We start from the raw sequence: 23807 nt of genomic DNA, 5'->3' as shown, positions 1-23807 counted from the left end.
AACTGACACTGGTTAAGCATGAAGCAAAGACTTCCTGATTGGCCCATCAATTGGATCCTTCATCAGGGAGTTCAAAATCCAGTAGGCTGATCTGAATGGCCTGATTGAAGTCATTACAGGCACAGTAATGTCACACCAGTCCCTTGCAGCAGGCAACAGAGGAGTCTATTTTTTTGGCGTACAAGCAATGGATGTGTCAGACTCAGTTGTGACAGGATCCAGAATTCATAAATACCACAAGGATTCATCCATGAAGAATCACCTTTGAGTTGGGGACTGGAACATTGTTACTGGTCCTGTAATCATACGCCGGTCAATGTATTGGCATGGTGCGAGGTAAAAACATACTTTTAAAGATTGGAGAAAAGTAGAGGGAGTGGAAAATACTATATTCTACTCTAGTGAAGTACTGACTGAATGCTGCTGTTTTAGAAGTGCTGCCATTTTTTGAAATGGACCCTGTTATGTGTGCGGGACGTGGCCCCTTTAAGGGGACCGGTCAGGTGACCCAGGCCGTGGGGGTGACCTGTCTGGTGAAACCGCCTCTACAGCCACTGGAGGGTTAGAGTGTGAGAGGTGCAGTTCTTCAATAGATCCTGTTGCTCCTTTGGCTTGCCTTTCCACAAGACTTCTTTGGAGCTACCTCCCCCCTACTCGTCTTAGACTTAACAGTCTGCCTAGCCCAGTGTTTCAGGTGGATATTTAAAATCTCACAGCATTATAGGTAGAAAAACACAGAGTTCTTTCAGATATTCCTCCCTCAGCCACAGCTGCCTGTTCGCCTTGTGGCAGCTGAGGAGGTTTGGATATGAGGAAAATGGCCGCTGTGTTTTCCTGCATTACCACATTTGCTCTAATTTAAAATAGCTTGTCAAATGCTTTGGAATATTTCTGAGAAATCAAAAGTGTGTTTTGAAATTTAGACCTTTATTCCCCTGCAATGACTTCAGTTTCTTTAATGAGACCTGAGCCAGTAAAAATATGAAACTAGCAGCAATGTTAATTGCGTATTTATAGCTACAGAAGTCACAAGATGGCAGGCTTCACATCCCTGCCTCTGTCTGTCGGTTGCTAAGCCAACAATTTGTGAAAATCCACTCAAAGATCCTTCCCAGTGAGTAAACAATTGCAGGTTGCTGCTGCCATAAAAGATGGGTGGCACAGTGGTTAGCACCGTTCCTTCACAGCGCCAGGGACCCTGGTTCAGTTCCGGCCTCGGGTCATTGTGTGGAGTTTGCACTTTCTCCCCGTGCCTGCGTGGGTTTCCTCCGGGTGCTCCGATTTCCTCCCACAGTCCAAAGACGTGCGGGTTAGGTTGGTTGGCCACGCTAAATTGACCCTCGTGTCAGATGATTAGCCGGGTAAGTATGTGGGGTTATGGGAATAGGACCTGGGTGGGATTGTGATCGGTGCAGATTCGATGGGCCAAATGGCCTCCTACTGCACTGTAGGATTTGTTGTAATTTTGCCTTATTCCAGCTTCTCTCGTGCAGGATATTTCAAATTTGGCTAACTTGGCATCTCTGTAGACAAACCAACAAAGCGCCCTGTCATCTTTTTTAAGCTCTTCCGTGATGTGTATGTTGACTAAATGAGCTTTAGCAATTACGGCAGCGCAGTTCAAGTCCCAGCGATTAAAGAATCTGCCCTTTATTCCTCTGTCAGCATGGGCAGCAGTGTGCTGTATTCTGTATGTACCTGCCGGTAAGCTGCTCTTTTCCGCTGTCTGGTTGAACCAGTCTGTCCAATACAATTCCACTGCATGACAACATTCTTTCATTAATTACTTTCTACTGCACCTCCAACTAATTGCTTCCTGATTCAGTTCTTGTGCAACACCGTGAAGCTTTCACAGAAAATATATTAGAGGGAAAGATAAATGTCTGAAAATATTCAGCATATCTGATGCAAAAGATCATTTAATTAACAAACCGTGATCAAGTTCTGGTACATTTGCATTCCAATTAAAAATATTATGATACCGGCTATTTGGGGCAGGCTAACACCTAGATAAGCTGTGTTTGTATCCAAAAAGTCATGGTACAGAACGAGGCCATTCAGCCCATCTTGTCTGTTCCAGCCAAAAAAGGAAGCAGCCATTCATTTTAATCCCTTGTACCCAGCACATGGCCTGTAGACTTGCAGAATGCACTAGAATGGATGGCTGTTTGTAGATTTCAAATGGACGTAAATGGGAGGTGTGTTGTCTGCACTGGTTTTCCATTCAGGTCATCAGCTTCAGTGTGGGACAACATGGTGGCACAGTGGTTAGCACTGCTGCCTCACAGTGCCAGGGACGAGGGTTCAATTCCGGCCTTGGGCGACTGTCTGTGTGGGGTTTGCACATTCTCCCCGTGATTGCGTGGGTTTCCTCCAGGGGCTCCAGTTTCCTCCCACAGTACAAAGGATGTGCAGGTTAAATGGATTGGCCATGCTAAATTGCCCCTCAGTGTCAGGGGGAGTTAACAGGTAAATATGTGAGTTTATGAGGATAGGGCCTGGGTGAGAATGTTGTCAGTGCAGGCTCAATGGGCCGAATGGTTTCCCTCTGCACGATCGGGATTCTAGACTATTCTAGGAAATGTCCAAAGGTTCAAAGAGCACGTCACTGGTAAGAGCAGAAAATTATTCATCCGTGAAATTTAAAGGGGAAGGGACTATTAAAGGGGAATGTCAAATTCAGGGGAGCCAAACAAAAAAGTTGAGAAGGAATTTCCATCCACCTCAACTTGTGCCAGTCCTGAAGGGAGTGAGGAATTGCAGGAAAGAAGTGAACGAGAAAGGAATCCAAGATGCAAACCCACGCCTACAGGAAAGATAATTTTTGATAGGGAGATGGTGCTGCATGAGGGGGCTGGGCGAAAGATTGCCCCTTTATGCCACTGTGTGGCATCACCCCTTTAAACCAGGATTGTAGCAAGCCTGGAAGGGTGCCCAGTCCAGGTTCAAGCTCCAGCTCGCCATTACTGACACTGCCAGACCTATGCCACAGGGCAGCTGCTTGAAGCAGATGGCACAGCCCTGCATCTGGTGGAGTGCGTAGAGGCAGTTCCCCGTGGTCAGTGCCACGAGTGTCAGTTCCCCACATCAGAGCCAGTGGATATGTTTGTGAAACTCTGGCAGATGTGTCCAATCAGACTGATCTGGCCTGCAGTGCTGCTGGAAGCGTGACATATGTTGTGTCCAAAGGATCACTAAGATCGTAGTTAGTAAGATGTACGCATTTCTTTACATATCCCCATCATAGTTTCTTTTGCCCTTTTTGACCTCCATTGTTCAAACTGTTCAAGTAGGGCAGCCCTGCCCTTTACGCATTGGAAACTGCACTGCAGTGCAGGGGAAGAGACGTTCTAGAGAGACTAAAGGTATTCCCATTTTCCATTACAGCTGCCCAGTTCGCAATGGCTATTCAGCAATGGAAAATACAGGCTAAATACTCAGTCCCAACTGCAAAGCTGTATATCCATATGGGAAGAGGGGATGCAGAATAAAAGGCTTTAAATATGGTGCACAAGCACTGGAGATATCATAGTTTCACATCAGACATCCTGAGGCTTGCATTGTGCAACCAGATAGTAAGCTTTGTTAAAAACCTTTTCTTCCGTCGGGAAAAAGATACAAAAGTCTGAGGTCACGCACCAACTGACTGAAAAACAGCTTCTTCCCTGCTGCTATCAGACTTTTGAATGGTCCTACCTTGCATTGCGTTGATCTTTCGCTATACCCTAGCTATGACTGTAACACTACATTCTGCACTGTCTTCATTCCTTCTCTATGAACGGTATGCTATGTCTGTATAGTGCGCAAGAAGCAATACTTTTCACTGTATGTTAATACATGTGACAGTAATTTAGATCAAATCCAGATCAGTGAAGGATATAAATGCTCAAACTCTGTTCAGGAAGGCTACATTTGTAGAAACATAGAAACTAGAAGCAGCAGTAGGCCATTCAGCCCTTTGAGCCTGCTCTGCCATTCATTTTGATCATGGCTGATCATCGAATTTGATATCCTGATTGCCCCATTCCCTCCCATATCCTTTGCTCCCTTCGGACCCAAGAACTATATCTAATTTCTCCAAATTAGACAATGGTTAGGTTTCAACAACTTTCTATGTTGTGAATTCCACACATTCACCATCCTCTGGATGAAGAAATTTTTCCTCCCCTCATTCTAAAAGGTTTACCCCTTATCCTCAAACTATGACCCCTAGTTCTGGACTCCCCCACTATTGGGAACATCTTTTCTGAATCCACTCTGTCTAACCCTGTTAGAATTTTATAAGTTTCAATGAGATCCCCTCTCACTCTTCCAAATTCCAGTGACTATAATCCTAACTGACTTATTCTCTCCTCTTGGACAGACCTGCCATCCTAGGAATCAGCCAGGTAAACTTCTGCTGTACTCCCTCTACAGCAAGGATACCCTTCGTCAGATAAGGACACCAAAACTACACACAGTAATTCAGTTGTGCCCTCACCAATGCCCTATACAATTGCAGCAAAGCATCACTATTCCTGTACTCAAATCCTCTCACTATGAAAGCCAACATACTATTTGCCCCCTTTACTGCCTGCATGCTTACTTTCAGCGACTGATGCATGAGGCATTGTGTTTTGCAAGCAGATGGTGAGCTTTGTTTAAAAACTTTCATTCTATGAATGACATAAATGGTCAAATTCTGTTCAGGAAGGTCACATTCATCAGCATCAGCATGTCAAGGAAAAGAACACATCAGGTGAGGGGGGGCAAGGTTTAACACAGATGTCAGGGGGATGTATTTTACACAGCGGGTGGCGGGGCCCTGGAATGCGCTGCCAAGCAAGGTGGTAGAGGCGGACACGCTGGGATCGTTTAAGATTTATCTGGATAGTCACATGAACAGACTAGGAATGGAGGGATACAAACAAATAGTCTTGTTGGAAGCATGAGCGGCGCAGGCTTGGAGAGCCGAAAGGCCTGTTTCCTGTGCTGTATTATTCTTTGTTCTTTGTTATCATCTCCTTTAGAAATTTGAGTGCGCTATCATTTCAAATCAAATGAATTAATGGTTCAGATGCAGGCCATCAATGGACCAAGTTTCCACCGGGAGTGCAAAGTTAGAAAAGTATCTAGTGATGTACATTCCATCCTGTAAGATAGTGAGAGGGATTGGGATGGTTGGGAATCCCAGGAAGCGTGGGAAGGTGGAGGTCCTGTCAAATCTAGGGGCAGGATGGCGTTTCTCAAACCAATCAGATTGAAGGCTGGCCTCATACCAAGCAGGAAATCCAACAGTGATAGATGTTGAGCCTCTCTGTTACAGTCCAATAAGAAAACATAAGAACATAAGAAATAGGAGCAGGAGTACGCCATCTAGCCCTTCGAGCCTGCCCCGCCATTCAATAAGATCATGGCTGATCTGAAGTGGATCAGTTCCACTTTCCCGCTTTCTCCCCATAACCCTTAATCCCCCTGTCTATCAGAAACCTATCTACCCATGACTTAAATATATTCAGCGAGGTAACCTCCACCACTTCAACGGGCAGAGAATTCCAGAGATTCAAGTCTAGCTTCTTCGCAAACTCACTTTATTCTCCTTTACAACTCCACATACACACAACGAATACCCAGTTGCAGCTATAACCCCTTTACATATCCCAGTGAGTGCTATTAAATAATTAACATACAAATTAGGTCTAAAGTAGAAGGTTGGAGTTAACCCACTCCTAATAATACATCACAGCTGAAGATCTATGAGGATAGTCGCTGGCAAATGGGGAAGGATGGGTATAGGCGGGGTGACTCAGAATATGGCAGCAAGAAGACAGAGAAGGAGAGGTAGAATCATAGGGGTATACTGCACAGTAAAGAATTTTTTGGCTCATTGTATCTATGCCAGTCAAAAACAAACCACCTAACTATTCTTGTCCCATTTTCCAGCACTTAGCCTTATATTGCCTTGGCATCACAAGCAGGGAGGAGATTGAGGGATGGGTCTGAAGATTGCAGGTAGTTCAACCACACACGGAGATGGAGAGTTCATGACAGTAGGTTTGCTTGGTGGGGAGAGGTGGGGGTGAAAGCATTTCCTCCTGGCCCCCAAACAGTGCCAAAAACGCATTTACCTGCTGAATTCAGACAGTTCCCACCTCCCTTTGGCTGCCCAATTTCACGAGATTGGGAAACCCAGCGACAGTTGTCCATTAAAATAGCTCCCAAAATCTGAAGACCACTGTCTCATTTAAATATTATAGTCAATAAACCAATACAAAGAAAGTTACGCAGACACCCCTAAACACACCATGGTTAAGCTGGAAATGGCAAAGTCCATGGTGGGTTGGAGTTGAACTTTGTCAACTCAATCCATCGTGTCCATCATGAAAAGGAAGGGGATGAAACTGCACCCCGCACCCCAGTGCTATTGCAGGGTCTAAGTCAGGAGAATACAGTCATCCTGAGTGAAGGACTGCCTGCAACTGAGGAACAGTGCCCCTTCTCAAAGACCGATTCCTGTCAGTCTGACAAAAAAAATGCATTTCAGCCAATCAAGCACAGCGTTTTATTTCGCCTCCTGACAGGATTATAACTTGAGTGTTTCAAGATGAGAGTTGTCTGGTTTGTTTAATAGCAATTTAGGAAACTGACAAGGATGATGCTTTGAAATAGGGAAATCTCCAGCTTTCAATAATGTACGAGAGACATGTCTGCAATTCAAAGCCCATAAAGCTGTAAGCTGTATTGAAACCTGAAGATTTGTGTGCATTTAAAGTGGTAAGTAACATGGAATAATATGTGGTTTGAGAGATCAATGAATATAGAATTAACTAAGCCCTTGGAAAGATACTTGATCACTGCTGCAGATTAATATATGCTGGATTCTAATTTGATTTATGCAGAATAAAGGCAATTTAATGATTTTTACATGGTTAATGCATATATCCTTAATGAAAATACCAGAGTCCTCCTTTCAAGTGTCATTTTGGAGAATACTAACAGAATCTCTGAATTCTGTAAAATTACAAGTAATGCAAGAAGATAATTAATACCGTCAAATGAGTGTAAATCAGCAGCACCTGGAAGTGTTCTGCAGGCAACAAACAGACGTTTAGTGCTAAATTTTTACCAAGTCAGGATTGGCCCTTTAAAAAATGGTGGTCCAGATTCTAGAATTCCTGACCCCATCCCCACCCCAGGGTTTGCAGTTTTCCACAGTGCCGCTTAAGGATGCAGGCTGTCCACGCACTTGGAGCTCCAACCTGGCCTGCTCCATTGTGGGGTTGAGCATGTCGTAGCCCTCTACAATTCTCATGGAGTTAGATGTTTTGAGCATGGATGGGGCTTTCAGTGACAGGTGGGGTAGGATGGGGCAGAGGTAGAACTAGCTTATCTCTATGGGAGAAAAGTTATCATGTCTGAAGGATGAGTCAGGATCAGAGAGGACAGCGAGATTCTGAACAGTTTGCTTCAATCTGAGACAGTGGTGTGGAAAGGGAATGGAATTTCTAGCCAAGATCTGGAGTTCCGATGGGACCCAAGGACAATCGATTTGGTTTTCCCAATGTTTTAACTGGAAGGATCTTGCAACTCATCCGCGACAATGGCACAATGACCCAGCGCCAGGGAGCTGGGTTCGATTCCCGGCTTGGGTCCCTGTCTGTGCGGTATCTGCAAGTTCTCCCTGGGTCTGTGTGGGTTTCCTCCGGGTACTCTGGTTTCCCTCCACAGTCTGAAAGACATGCTGGTTAGGTACATTGGCCATGTTAAATACTCCCTCAGTGTAACCAAACAGGAACCCGAGTGTGGTGAGTAGAGGATTTTCACAGTAACTTAATTGCAGTGTTAATGTAAGCCTACTAATAAATAAACATAAATAAAACATCATTTCTAAATTTTGAGCATTCTAATATAAGCTGTTGAATATTTAAAAGGAGCCCCTATGATGGTTTATTGGCATTTGTCATAATATTGAAACCTGAAGGCCGAGAAGGTTCCTCATCTGTTCTGAGTTATCTCTGGCTATAGCAGGGATATTAATTGGTTTCAATTACCCAGAAATGGGATGGTGCCAGCCCGTTTCTCTGGCACCAAAGCCCCCAACATGGAAGGCAAGACATACATGGCTATGGTGAGCTGCTTCTATATTGGTGTGGGCAAAAAAAAAGATCAACTTCTAGGCCTTGAATAACTTTGGATTCCTTCTGCAAAAATTGGTTCGCCTGGCTTTGGTTGTGTTTTGGAAAAGTGGCCTAACTCGAGGTCCTTAAATGTACCAGGAAACAATCTTATTGAGTGCGATAGGTATAAATTCACAAAGTAAAATTGTTCATTGCTCAGGTGACGAGGACTGATGTTTCTTTCCACATCATGATCTGCAGTGAGTCTGGTCAAACTTGCCATTTTGCTTTTCCCAAAGATCTTATAATGAGGATACACCTTAACGTGTTATACATGTAAGGAAAGATTGAACAGGCTGGAGCTCTCATCTCCAGAACAGAGAACGTGGAGGAAAGATCTGATAGAAATCTTTAAGAATTTGAAGCAGCTATGTAGAGTCGACATGGAGGAGATGTTTCCACTTGAAGAAGACACCCAGAACTAAAGGCTGTATAAATGTCGCCACTTCCCAGAAGGCTGCTCTCCCCTTTGATCATTTAACCTGTGGGTCACCACGCCTCAGGCGGGGGCCTTCTTGAATAATCTCAGCTGGTACGAGAATTGAACCCATGTTGTTGGCATCACTCCGCATCATGAGTCAGCTGTCCAGCCAATTGAGCTAAGCGACATCCTAGCTATGTATATAAAGGGGAATTCAGGAGAAATCTCTTCACTCAGAGATTGTGGAACTCATTAGCACAAGGACCAGTTGAGGTGACTAGCTTAAATGTATTTTGGGACAAGCTAGACAAATATAAACACGAGAAAAAGTCGCAGAAATTTATATTAAAGAAGTTAGATGAAGCCGGGTGGGAGGAAGCGTGGGGAGCATAAACCAGCATGAAGCAATTGGACTAATTGTTGTTTCTGCTGTAAATACTGTGTATGACCATATAAATCTTATTGTTTCTGTGTGTCTTCAGAGCGGTTCAACGTGTACCTGATGCCAACACCCAACTTGGACATTTATGGAGAATGCACCATGCAGATCACCCATGAAAACATTTATCTGTGGGATATCCATAACCCCAGAGTGAAACTTGTTATGTGGCCGCTCAGTTCTCTCAGACGGTATGGGAGGGACTCAACTTGGTTCACATTTGAAGCTGGCAGGTAAGCACATTGTTGAACATTCACCCATTACAACTGCTGTAATTAATGACCACATTACAAATACATTAGACTTAAACTGCTGTAAGCTGCATCATCATCATCTTTTAACCAATTAAAGACATCTCCAGAACCTACTGGTTAGAATGAATCAACCAAAGGCATTCCCAGTAACTTCTGTGGCTTAATTTCCCAAAGACAATGTTGACAACTTGAATCAAAACAGAGAAGAGTTAAAATATTATTATGTCAACAATTAAAGGAAAATTAAGGACATTGTATGAATTGTTGAGTTCATGTAGACAACAGGGTGTGCTGGCTCATTATTAACAAGCAGACATTGGATAAACTCCTTGCCATTGGTGCATATTCAAAATATTGGCCCTACGAATGTGCAGCTCCAAGGGTAGGCCCAACGGCACTCTTCACAGGCCTGCCTATGGCCACATCCTTTCTGAATATCAAAAACTACAGAATCTCCAAAACCTTAGCTTGGCCCCAAACAAACAAACCCTGGTGTCTTCAAAAATCCTCTATGATTGTCTTCAGTTTAGAATTCTGGCAAAGGCCCATTTATGATGCAACATGGGAAGCCCCAAGACTCACCTGAAATGAGGTGTCTGGGCTGACATCAGTACATTGGGCGAGCTACCTCCTGCAGCAGAGTCCACAGTTCAAAAGAAATTAAAGGGGCAGATGGTTCTCTTTGCGTTTATTCGCCCAGGTGGAATGGATTGAAAAAGATTAAGCATGGAGGATCTCATATTTGGAATAAAGCCACCGTCTATTTATCTATTTATATTTATTTGAATGAGCAGACAATTGGGCAGGTGTTATTCTGAGTGTGTCATTCTATCTATTACAGTGTGCCCAAGACATTCTTTAATGCACGTGTGCAAAAGACTTAAAACAATGATTGTCAAAAATATTGGGATAAGTTCTCACTGCCTGGATGGTAAATCTATCGGAGCAGATGGTCTGCCTGTTAGGGAACCCACCCAACTTTTTGTATTGGCTTCAATGCAGTAAATAACAATTGGATTCTATCATGAGCAGGTGTCTATTGCAGCAGATCATTGCTGTAAGACCATATCTTGGTACCTAAGAGTTTTTATGTTAATATGGTAGATTGGCATTCATAGTACAAGTTGAGATTTTCCAAACATTTTGGATGGACTTCTGCCATGCTCCCACTGGCAGGGCCAATGATGAAGAGGAGGGGGTTAGATTTTGATAGGAATGCCCAAGTGAGTTTGATGCTGGTGTGAATTTCACATGGTATCTGCTGCTGGTGTCTGCCATCATGGATCAGGAAACCTGCAGGAAAGCCAGAGTGAGACTGATTTGCATCCCATTTGGGTTATAGATGAAGGTCGAACCAGAATCTCACCGATCGCAAGCGCATCTGGAACAATGTAACATCCAGAAGTCATGACTCATCTGAATACTGGCCTCTGGAGTTCAAAATGGAGGCCACCAGCAACCCTGCACCCCAGAACACCGCAGCAGTGAGTGGAGTGGGGTGAGCTGGTGGCACCGATGGATCTTCCAGACTCAGAATCATCTTCCAGCCTTACTTGTTCTGCAGGTCCATCTTCCTTCTCAACAAGCCCACATTTTGGCCTCAGAGTGCTCCCAAAGATCCATCTTCATTTTCAGGAGGTCCATCTTCTTTCTTCAACAGTGGGTCTGTGACATTGGGTGCTTTTTCATTATGGCACTTGGATGACTACATCTTGCCTGCCCCACTACAGAATAAGGAGCAAAACATCCAGTTGCATAATTAATGAGATCAGAGCTGGAACATAAGGCTTTCCCACCAGCCTCAGTAGCAGGGAATGCTCCACGTTCCCACCCCTTCCCTGGGCTGCGAGAAGATTCCACCCATTGGGACCATGAATATGTGCAGTCAAAGGCACATTGGTTCCATTTACGTTTGCAGGAAATCCCATTAAAAGTTTATTTATTAGTCACAAGTAGGCTTACATTAACACTGCAATGAAGTTACTCCAGTGTCTGTTTGGGTACACTGAAGGAGAATTTAGTATGGCCAATGCACATAACCAGCACATCTATCGGACTGTGGGAGGAAACTGGAGCCCCAGTTTCAGGTGCTCCAGTGGAGGGCAGCACGGTGGCACAATAGTTGCCACTGCTGCCTCACAGCGCCAGGGACCTGGGCTCGATTCCCGACTTGGGTCACTGTCCATGTGGAGTTTACACTTTCTTTGTGTCTGTATGGGTTTTCTCCCACAGCCCAAAGATGTGCGGATTGGGTGGATTGCCCATGTTAAATTGTCTCTTGGTGTCAGGCAGACAAGCTACGGTAAATACATGGAGTTACGGGAATAGGGCCTGGGTTGGATTGTGGTCAGTTTAGACTTGATGGGCCAAATGGTACTGTAGGGATTCTATGTTTCACGTGGAGGAAACCCATACAGATTCAGGGAGAACGCGCAGACTCCATACAAATAGGCTCTTATTTGGTTAAAATTCAAAGTGTTAAGGGTATCATCATTGGGGAGCAAATTAAGAATACTTTCAAGTACAATCGCGGAGGTGAATGTCCACAGGGATACTCCCAGTCATCTGCTATATCTTTGACAGAGCCGTGGAAACTTTAGGAAAATGGCCTGATCACCATTTACGCCATTTCTGTGGGTTTCCATAGTGACCAATTGGAATAACACTCGCTAGAATCCAGCCCAAAAACCAGGAGATGAAACATTGAATCTGTAGCAATGAAACTGAAGTGGGCATGATACAATTGCTGTGTGTGTGTGTGTGTGTGTGTGTGTGTGTGTGTGTGTGTGTGTGTGTGTGTGTGTGTGTGTGTAATCACTGTATATATCACTGTGAATTACATTGGAGCAGACAATTACAGTAATCTGATCCATTTGGTAATAACAAATGTTTGATGACTGATTTCAGCATCTCAGCCACAGGTCAAATAGATTAGGATTGTACTCGTTAGAGTTTAGAAGAATGAGGGGAGATCTCATTGAGACGTATAAGATGATGAATGGGATGGATAGGATAGAGGTGGAGAGACTCTTCCCGCTCAAAAAGGACAGTAGGACTAGGGGGCACAGCCTCAAGATAAAGGGGGGGCGGTTTAGAACGGAGTTGAGGAGGAACTTCTTCACTCAAAGGGTGGTGAATCTCTGGAATTCTCTGCCCGTTGAGGTGGTGGAGGCTGCCTCGCTAATATTTTTAAGACGCGGGTTGATGGGTTTTTGATGAGAGAGGGGATTAAGGGTTATGGGGAGAGGGCGGGAATGTGGAACTGAGCCACGACAGATCAGCCATGATCTTATTGAATGGCGGGGCAGGCTCGAAGGGCTAGTTGGCCTACTCCTGCTCCTATTTCTTATGTTCTTATGTTCTTATGGTGGTGTCTGGGTTAGCTGCTGGTTTCGCTGGCGAGTGTGGAGCACCGGCTGTGATCCCAGTGGGAATGCTGGGATCGCAGATTGTTAGCGTCCTCCAGTCCTGGCCCTGTCAGTGTTAGCGGCCTCACAAAGAAGACAGGCACCTCGTTTGCCTGGGCAAAGCAGGCAGGTATCTACCTGACGAGTACTGGTAAAAATACTGAAACCTGGAGGGAAGGAAATGGTGTCGAGCTCCACACCTGCAATAGATTTTGTACCTGAAAATTAAACAAGACTCCGTGGGCTCACGAAATCGCGGTAAATTCAGGCTTCGGGCCTTTAACGCGATCCGCACCCGAATCCCAGCAGATCGCGACTTTACCAACACCCGATTTGGGTGCAGATCCAGTCCACACCCGAATCGGGCGGCCCGATGATTTAAATGCATTAGCATGCGTTTAAATCGATTTAATGAACCGCGCGCCCAACTCGACAGCCAAATCCCTCTTTCCCACCTTCGGGTCTATTCCGGATCCGCACTGTTATCAACCTGCAAAATAAAAATCCGAAGCCGATTTTTATTCTGCTGGGGAAACTCCGAAGCCCAACCTTCTCGAACGTCCTTCGCAGACCCCCCTGCTAAGCACCCCGGCAAACCATCCCCCCCCGGATCAGACACCACCACCCCCCCCCTCCCCCCCCCCCCTCAAGGAGGCAGGGCCCCCCCCCCGCAGACTCACCCCCCCCCCCCCCCCCCCCCCCCCCCCCCCCCCCCGCCTCAATCAGACCCCCCTGGGAGGCAGACCTCCCCCCCCCCCGCCCACTGGATCAGGTTCCCCCAGGAGGTAGGCCCCCTCAGCAGCCCTGCCCCTCCACAATCAGACCCTCCCTCGGGAAGCAGACACCCCCCAGGCCCCCCTCGGCAGACCTGCCACCACCCCTCCCCTCCCCCGCCCCACCCTGCCCTGCGATCAGGCCCCCCTCGGCAGAGTACGCCTCCAACCTACCTCGATCGCTGCTCTCCCTCCACCATCCTTCTGACCTGCAGTCCTTTGAGAGCCTGCGGCACCTTCCTGGCCTTTTGCTGGTGTCTGCCGGAGGAGGGGGGCGGGCTCAGATGGATCTCTGGTTGGGGTGGGGTGGTGGTGTAGGATGGGGGAAGAGGATGGACTTTGGAGAATCTCACAAACTGAAAATAATGTAGCATCTTCATTGTGTTGCCTCATTATCTATGTGAAAGGTCATTAAACTACCCTGCCCTAGTGAGCAATTAGTGAGCTGTCTGTCCCTGTAGCCATGAACCAGGTGCTCAGAGTCATGTGGTGAACTTGGCAAATTTGTCCCCGTGGTGGAATTTGTTTGGAAATAAGATTCAAGGAGATTACTAAATCTGGGAAATCAACCATAGCAAAAAGAAGTTTGTATTGGCAACTCTTCTCCCACATTCCATGGCAGATGTGCCCCTACTTATGAATGTGATTTGCATGGGCAATGTTGGGTGCAGCTAGTCTGCCTCTGGAGCAGCCTTGGATCCTTTCTTTCATCTTGTTTTCATCTGAACATTGCACAGAATTAGAGGAATTCCCTTTGGAAGATAATGTCAAAATTATAATCGCAGGAACTAAAAAACCAACAGTCAAAAATTTGGGAAATATTCCAAAATATGGCTGGTGGGATATATATTTTTTACGCTGCCTAATTATCTATGGGAAATTATTAGATACAAGTATTAGATACATGTATGCTTACATTACCAATAAAGTTACTGTGAAAATTCCCTAGACGCCACACTCCAACACCTGTTCAGATATGCGGAGGAAGAATTTAGCATGGCTGATGCACCTAACTAGCACGGACTGTAGGAGGAAACCGGAGCACCCAGAGGAAACCCACACAAACACGGAGAGAACTTGTGGACTTCACACAGACAGTGTGTGACACGAATCGAACTCGTGTCCCTGGTAGTGTGAGGTAGCAGTGTTAACCACTGTGCCACCTTCAGCCCTTCTAGAAGCTGGTGTCTCTCTCCTCACTGGCTTTGCTGGCTTCCGATTTTCTGCTGAGTTCATTAAAAGCCAAGGACATATAGGGAATCTAATTTCCCCCACCCTGTCCCCCATGTCACTGTCCTTGCAGGGTGAGGTGGACATTTTGCTCCCTCCTGTTCAAAGCAGGAAGCCCTAATTGAAGTTTGGACGCAGCAAATCCTTTGTCTGGGCTATTCTATCTGACTCCTGTCAAAGTTTAATGTCCAGAGATGTCTGAGGAAATTTAACCCAGAGAATTTGATCGATTCGAGCTGTACTCAGATAACAATCTTCCAGGAATAAATAATTTGGTGGCTTCTATAAATGGCGGCCGATACTGTGTCAGATCCTGATTCAGGCAGTGGAAACCAAAATCTACACTGTCATTGAGAGTTATAAAATCAAGTCTGTATTTTTTTGTCCTCTTTCTCAAGAGATTTCTACTGCAGAGAAATAACACTGGTTTGTGTTGGATTAATTGATCCTGGTTCTGTTGTTTAACTAGCTTTAGCACACATGTTAAAGAGAGGAAAATAGGCCAGGGCTCCTACTCCTGATCTCTATCTCTGCTGGAAAAGCAAGAAGGTGCGCGTGCGATGAAGACAGGTTCAAGGCGTAATGTGTTGTGCAGTTAATAGTCTGTCCAAACTTACTGTTGAGGGTAATGCACAAAATGTAGACCATCCGGATAAAGTAGCAGAGGTCATCCAGCATTCATACAGTAATAGGGGAGGTGATGGCTTCTGGTATTATCGCTAGACTGTTAGTCCAGAAACTGGGCTAAAGTTCTGTGGACCCGAGTTTGAAACCCACCATGCAAGTGGTGGAATTTGAATTCAATAAAAAAAACCTGGAATTAAGATTACCGGTACCATTGTCGATTGTCAGAAAAACCCAAATAGTTCACCAATATCCTTCAGGGAAGGAAATCTGCCATCTTTACCTGGTCTGGCCGACATGTGGTTGACTCTCAGTTGTCCTCTGAAATGTTTGAGCAAGCCATTCAGCTGTGTCAGCATTTCAAGAAGGCAGCTCACCCACCACCTGCTCAAGGGCAGCTAGGGACAGGCAATAAACGTTGGCCAGCCAGCAATGCCCATATTCCACGAATGAATAAGAGAAATCCCAGCAAGGAGTTAACACCTTCAGGAAAGCAGGAGAAGAGAAAAATTTGGCAGTAACATTTATTTTGCAACAATGTTTTCCAGTTACAATAAAACCTTTAATTAGGCTGTATGATTAATCCCCAACTCATCTGCCAGAGCTGGCATGGGATAGAGACTCTAATGAGATAACCCTTCATTAATGATACCATTCTGTTGCTGTCCAATGTAAATCATCTTCACAGCCGAGAAAGATTCATTTCCATTTATGTTATTCACGCTGCAGTTATCTTTTTTTGTATCATATCCTTAAGATGAAAGTTTGGGGTTCTCTTGTCTCCTGATTTCAGGGTGTGCTGGGGAATCTTTCATTAGAATAAATAAGCTCCATGGTGTCCCTTCATATTGGATCTAATAGACAATTAATATTTTATTTCTTTAAGCACAATGCCAAGGCTCCCTAGGCATTTGATGAGAAAAGATTTACAATTCTTGAGTAATAGATAATATTATCTAATTAACCTATTTTGCATATGCAATTAAATCAAATTAATGTAGTGTTTCACCAAGTTCTCTACGGTAGTTTAATGCTACTAAGAATAATGGGCTATATTGTGTTGCAGAAATCACAGTCAGGCCATCAGTGTTCACTGTTATTAAAGTGGGAATCACACACCCTTGTCTGGCAACTGCAGAAATGCAGTTAGGCACAAAAATCAGGAAGTTGCTTCCCAGATTGCCCTGGTTCCTCCTGAAGTTTTGTTATATCAGTATTTCACCTGGAGAGGGGAGGTGGTGGCAGATTTGTAACGTAGTAATGTTTCTAGATTGGTAACCTAGAGGTGCAGGCTAATCTTCTGGGGACATTGGTTCAAATCCCACTTCGTGGAATTCAATTAATAAATCATCTAGTCTCAGTAATTGTGACCATAGTATTGATCATGGATTTCGATAAAAACCCATCCAGTTCAATAATGTCCTTCGGGGAAGGAAATCTGCCATCCTTAACAGGCCTACATGCCAGTCTGGCCTACATGCAACTCCAGATCCACAGCAGTGTGGTTGTCTCCTAAATGCCCTCTGCAAAGGTTACCATGTCATCTTAATCGTAGAACTGATAAGGACCTAATGGAAATAGGGACTGTGCCATTTACTGATGTGTTCCACCATCAACCCACTGTAGCGTTATGGTGGGATTATGATAAGTCTCGAAGAATGGAAGGGACCACTGTATTTCATTAATAAGAATGATCCTTTTGGTTAGGAATAAAAATGAAACTTAGAGCTAATTTTTGTGATGGCAGGCATGGTCATATGAACATACGAAACAGGAGCATCTGGCCTTTCAAGCCTGCCACACCATTCAATAAGATCATGGCTAATCTTTTTGTGTTGAGTTCCACATCCTGTATCTACCACCGCTGCCTCCCCACTTCTGCCGCCTCCCCACTTCTGCCACCGCCCCCTGCATCCCACCCCCGCCAAATAACCTTTGATTTCCTTGCCTAACAGGATACTATCAAACACTGCCTTAATATTATTCAGTGACCCCAAACCAGCCTCAGAAAGCGGTGGAAGTGGGGTCACTGAATAATTCACAACAACCTGAGAGAAGAAATTTCTCTTCACTTCCCTTAATTTTAAAGCAGTGTCCCCCAATTCTGGACTCACCCACAAAAGGAAACATCCTTTCAAATTCCAATTTGTCAACACCATTCAGGATTTTACATACTTCAATTAAGTCACCCCTGAATCTCCAGTGGAAACAAGCCCAGCCTGTCCATCATTTCCTTGTAAGATAACCCACTCATTCCAAGTTTCAATCTAGCAATCCTTCTCTGAACTGCCGCCACTGCATTTATATTCTTCCTTAAATAAAGAGACCCAAACTGCACACCAGCCCACCAAATGTTTCAGGAGACTAAGAAAATTTGGCATATCCCCTACAATTCTCACCAACTTTTACAAATGCCCCATAGAAAGTATCCTTTCTGTATGTATCACAGTTTGGTATGGCTCCTGCACTGACCAAGACTGCAAGAGACTATAAAAGGTCATGAATGAAGTCCAGCCCATCACTCAAACCAGCCTGCTATCCTATGACTCAACAACAAGCTGCCTCAAAAAAGCAGCCAGCATAATCAAGGACCCACTGACCCCGGACATCCAATCTTCCTCTTCTTCCATTGGGAAAAAGATACAAAAGTCTGAGGTCATGTACCAGCCAACTCAAGAACAGCTTCTCCCCTGCTGTCTATCAAATGTTTAAATAGACCTACCTCATATTAAGTTGATCTTTTTCTATACCCTAGCTATGACTGTAACACTGCATTCTGCGCCCTTTCCTTTCCTTATTTATGTACGGTATGCTCTGTCTGTACAGTGCAAGAAACAATACTTTTCACTGTATACCAATACATGTGACAATAAATCAAATTAAGATGTGGTCTCACCAATGCTCTGTCAAGAAAACATTGGTTCAGCAGCTCATGTGATGGTGAGAGTACAGAAACCATTTTAACCTGTTAGATATTGTCCTCCATTCATATGCAGTTTCAAAAAGAATGTTTGTTCATTGAGTAGATGACCCTCTGTTATGAACAGATGGAAGGAGTTTGAACAAAGCTCTGTTGTTAAAATATATGGTGCACAAGATGTGAAGAATTGTTTTGAATTGCTGCCACCTTATGTGTTACAATTTCGGTAGAGACCAGAAACGTTTAAAAAGAAATTTATAATTCCCGATTAATAAGACCACATCACAGCTCCACTAATATAAACTGGACCGCCCTTCCATCTGTAATTATCCCAGATCTGTCTGCCAACCAAGCATTCTTTCATTTTTCCAAACTTAAAAAATCACCATTTCTAAATTAATGATAATCTTACAGTATATGCGTTTGTAACATACGTGAGACATGGTGTAGTCTTTACCATAAACCTGATTCTCCTTTGGTATAAACATATGATCTTCTGTTGTTACCTGAAGCCAAAATGACTCTGTGAGATAGTTGTATTCAAAGTTGCCGTGAAGGCTGTTAATTGATATTTGACACCATAGGGGAGGCAATGGTGTAGTGGTATTGTCCCTGAACTAGTAATCCAGAGACCATGGCAGATGGTTAAATTTTAATTTATAGAATCCCTACAGATTCGGCCCATCAAGCCTGCACCGACAACAATCTCACCCAGGGTCTATCCCCATGACCACATGTAATTACCCTGCTAATCCCCCTGACAGTAAGGGACAATTTAGCATTGCTAATCAACCTAACCCACACATCTTTGGACTGTGAGAAGAAACCGGAGCATCCGGAGGAAACCCACGCAGACATGGGAGAATGTGCAATCTTCACACAGGCCAAAATTGAACCTGGTTCCCAGCACTGTGAGGCAGTAGTGCTAACCACTGTGCCACCCTGTTGTCTTAATAATTCAATTAAAAAAAAACAGGAATTCGAAGTCCAGGTCTAGAGGTCTAATGATGACCATTGTCAATTATCATAAAAACCTGGTTCACTGGAAATCCTTCATCCTTACCTGGTCTGGCCTACCTATGATTCCAGATCTACAGACTCAGGGCACAAATAACAAAAAAAAATTTTAAACTTGCACATTCTAGATTAAGGCCCAAGATAGGCAGTGCGGTGGCACAATAGTTGGCACCATTGCCTCACAGCACCAGGTTCAATTCTGGCCTCAGGTCACTGTCTGTGCAGAGTCTGCATGTTCTTCCTGTGTCTGCTTGGGTTTCCTCCGAGTGCTCTGATTTCCTCCCACAGTCCAAAGATGTGCAGGTTAGGTTGATTGGCCATGCTAAATTGACCCTTAGTGTCAGGGGGATTAGCAGGTTAAATACATGGGGTTACAGGGATAAGACCAAGGTGGGATTGTTGTCAGTGCAGGCTCGATGGGCCCAATGGCTTCCTTCTGCATTGTATGGATCCTACGATTCTATTCTGAGCACCTGATCAGAATGGGGTTCAGTAGGCTTCATCATTTGCCTGACAGCAATGGGTGCATGCATCATTGCTGACACTGGCTGGAATCTTATCAGTAAGAAGTCTCAAAAAACCAGGTTAAAGTCCAACAGGTTTATCTGCTAGCACAAGCTTTCAGAGTGTCGTTCCTTCTTCAGGTGAGTGAGGAGTTGTATTCACAAACAGGGCATATATAGACACAAACTCAATTTACAAGATAATGTTTGGAATGCAAGTCTTTACAGGTAATCAAGCTTTAAAGGTACAGATAATATAAGTGGAGAGAGGATTAAGCACAGGGTAAAGAGATGTGTATTGTCTCCAGCCAAGACAATTAGTGAGATTTTGCAAGCCCAGGCAAGTGGTGGGGGTTACAGATAGTGTAACATGAACCCAAGATCCTGGTTGAGGCCGTTCTCATGTGTAGAACTTGGCTATCAATTTCTGCTCAGCGATTTGACCTCAACCGGGATCTTGGGTTCATGTCACACTATCTGTAACCCCCACAACTTGCCTGGGCTTGTAAAATCTCACTAACTGTCCTGTCTGGGGACAATACAAACCTCTTTAACCTGTGCTTAACTCTCTCTCCACTCACATTGTCTGTAACTTTCAGACTTGATTACCTGTAAAGACTCGCATTCTAACCATTATCTTGTAAATTGAGTTTGTGTCGAAATATGCCCTGTTTGTGAACACAACTCCTCACTCGCTTGATGGAGGGGCAGCCCTCTGAAAGCTTGTGCTCCCAAATAAACCTGTTGGACTTGAACCTGATGTTGTGAGACTTCTTACTGTGTTTACCCCAGTCCAATACCGGCATCTCCACATCATGGAAACGTATCACCATTCACGTCAGTGGGATTTTCCCATCCCGCTGCAGTGAATGAAGATTTTGTCTGGCAGCTAAATTCTCCCACCTCATTGAAGTGGGAGTGTGGCACAAATAAGCAGAAATGGTAGCGCCCATTTAGAATGTCCATCTACCAATGACCTGTCGAATTCCCCTAGAATAAATCCACAGTTCAAAAGCTTTAGCCATTCTTCAGGTGTCCAGCCACTGTTCCAGGCCTGACTGTACTATTCAGCAGCCTGGTGCACCTGGCGTCATCATCTGTACCTGAGTACAGAGTCAATAATAAGAAGACTCCTGTTATTGGGAGTCCCCATATCCAGCCTCAATCCCGCCTGTGAAAAGAGCCTTGATCGGGACTGCAGAGGCTCTGCCCCTAACACAGACCTACGTAAATCCTGGCAATGGACCAGCTGTTCCAGTGTACAGTGACACAGTGGTTAGCACTGCTGCCTCACAGCATGAGGGACCTGGATTTGTTTCTCGGCTTTGGTGACTTTGTGGAGTTTGCACATTCACCCTGTGTCTATGTGGATTTCCTCCGGGTGCTCCAGTTTCCTCCAATTTACCCGAACAGGCACCGCCGGAGTGTGGCGACTTGGGGATTTTCACAGTAATTTCATTACAGTGTTAATGTCGGTCTACTTGTGACATTAATAAATGAACTTAAACTCACAAGCATTGTGTCACAATGATTGTGGACCTTTTGTTTGCTCCTTGAAATATTTTACACTCCAGGTACCTTTTCTTCCATTATAATTTCAGTAAAATGCTATGGCAAATGTGCAAATACTTCATACTCCAACCACACGATCAGCAAAGGTGACCCAAATGTCATCTTTGAACTGAATAATACAAGGGTGAAGTACTAGTGGCCACAGCACCATCACTGCTGGCACTAACAGTGACAGCAATTTGACATGATAACTTAAGTATCACACAAAAGTAGTATAGTATTAAAGGTAGTTTACCAATGCAAGAACCCCTGATGGGAAGCCTCAGTGAACTGGAGAATGGGTCAGAAAGGAGGCTTGAATACCATAGGGCCGTTTCTGACTCAGTTGGGTACATTACTCCAGTGGAGCAAATAAGCTGGGTGACAATGCTGTAATCATTGCTCAGAAGCATAACCACAGGGAATTGAAGTCAACTTCAATGCTCACATTGATACTTAATGGGAAGTAGTCCTATTCACATATTGACTAATAGTCTTTAAAGATGTATGGCTGTGTCTGTGCATAGTCCCTCAGGCCCTAGTTTCCTGTATTGTCTGCCACAATCATTAAAGCTCTGTAATAAAACATTACGATACCGTTGCCACTTTGTCAACTCTATGTTTGTTTTGACTTGGAGCTGATGCTGTTGCAGTCGGCAATCCATACGTATCGCATAAGGGGGCAGGGGCAGAGCAAACTTAATGCAGAAATTGTAGTTCTTTCAGCATTTCTGATAAAGGATGGGAAGCAATAAATTATCCTTTAAAGTAACGGGTCATGTTGAGCACTTTTCTTCAGCAGTCTGGTCATGGGAGTAATCCATCTCTTCTTTCTGTCGATTGTAATAAGAAAAGGAATCAAATTTCTAAAGCTCATTTGAGCATATAGCTGACAAGTGCCACAACTAAAATGATTTTGTGTGCATTCGATTCTGAAGAGCATTCGGAGGCAAAAAAGAGGACTTGTGGAAATGTTGATGTAATTGCCTTATCTGAAGTAGTAGTTTGGGATATACTGCAACTTATAGGAGCTGATGTTGGAACAGGTAGTTGGTGATGCACCATATGGAGCGGAACCAGAAAATATTCCCTCCCTTTCGAAACTGGCATCTTCAACCTTCCTCAAAAGGTCTGCACCGGAATTCTCCATCCTTAATCATAAATTTAGACAGAAGCAAACTGGAGTAGAAATCACTCCCATTACATCCAAGTTCGAGGCCCTGTGCATGGTGACACAATGGTTAGCACTGCTGCCTCACAGCGCCAGGGATCTGGGTTCAATTCCTAGTTTGGGCCACAGTTTGTGCGGAATCTGCACATTCTCTCCGAGTCTGCATGGGTTTCCTCCAGGTGCTCCGCTTTCCTCCCACAGTCCAAAAGACGTGCTGGTTAGATCCACTGTCCATCCTAAATTCTCCCTCAGTGTACCCGAACAGGTGCCGAGTGTGGCAACCAGGGGATTTTCTCAGTAACTTCATTGCAGTGTTAATGTAAGCCTACTTGTGACAATAAGAAATTAACTTCAAAACTTAAAATACTAGTTTGGGATATACCACAACATGTAGGATCTGAAGCTGGAACAGCGATGCACGGAACCAGAAACTATTCTCTCCCTTTCAAAATTGCCATTTTCAACCCATTCCTCAAAAAAATCGGCACTGGAGTTGTCTGATCTTAATCATAAGATGTAAATTTAGACAGAAGCAACCTGGAATATGCTGAGTCAAAATCACTCCCGTTACACCCAACTTCCAGGGCCTGTGAAAACATACTCTCGTAGTCGGCAGAACTGCTGGAATTTGATTCCGTTGGGTGCACGCACTCTTTTTTTTTAACCTGTGTTTCAACAAGAAGGGGTCAGTATGGCTTTTACCATCCAACATTCCAGACACTCGACCCACCACACTTCATCCTGGTGTCAAAAGAGAAGTGGGAGAGCCATAGAGGTTGACAGTATGGAAACATGCCCTTCGACCCAACTTGTCCATGTCGTCCGGTTTTCACCACTAATTTATTCCCAATTTCCCACATTTGGCCCACATCCCTCTGTACCCATCTTACCCATGTAACTGGCTAAATGCAAGACAAAAGGCAAAATTGTACCTGGCTCTACTATTACCTCTTGTTCCAGACACTCAGCACCCTCTGTGTGAAAGAATTGTCCCTCTGGACCCTTTTGTATTTCCCGCCTCTCAGCTTAAACCTATGTCCTCTCGTTTTAGACTCCCCTATCTTTGTGAAAATAAGTTGACTGTCTACCTTATCTATGCCCCATATTATTTTATAGACCTCTACAAGATCACCCCTAACCCTCCTAGGCTCCAGGGAAATAAGTCCCTGTCTATCCAGCCTCTCCTTATAACTCAATCTAGTAAGTCCCAATAGCATCCTAGTAAATATTTTCTGCGCTGTTTCTAGTTCAATAATATTCTTCCCATAAAAGGGTGATCAGAGCTGTCCACAGGGAGGGGAGGGAAGGCTGCCAGAAATCCCATCATCTCCATCTCACTGC

The 23807-nt window shown here is 44.5% G+C and overlaps 1 protein-coding gene across 2 annotated transcripts in view; it reads left to right on the top strand.

The window, feature by feature from the left end:
• Positions 1–23807, top strand: part of dok6 (docking protein 6) — a 382866-nt gene that overhangs the window by 297466 nt on the left and 61593 nt on the right. For both annotated transcript variants that reach the window (XM_080193779.1, XM_080193781.1), the window contains exon 5: positions 9060–9249. In XM_080193779.1, coding sequence (XP_080049905.1) covers positions 9060–9249 — 190 coding nt within the window. The remainder of the gene's footprint in view (positions 1–9059; positions 9250–23807) is intronic.

Source organism: Carcharhinus amblyrhynchos, chromosome 8 (genome assembly GCF_965287045.1).
Source record: "Carcharhinus amblyrhynchos chromosome 8, sCarAmb.v2.hapA, whole genome shotgun sequence".
Lineage (NCBI taxonomy): Eukaryota > Metazoa > Chordata > Chondrichthyes > Carcharhiniformes > Carcharhinidae > Carcharhinus > Carcharhinus amblyrhynchos.
This window is presented reverse-complemented; position numbering and strand designations above follow the sequence as displayed.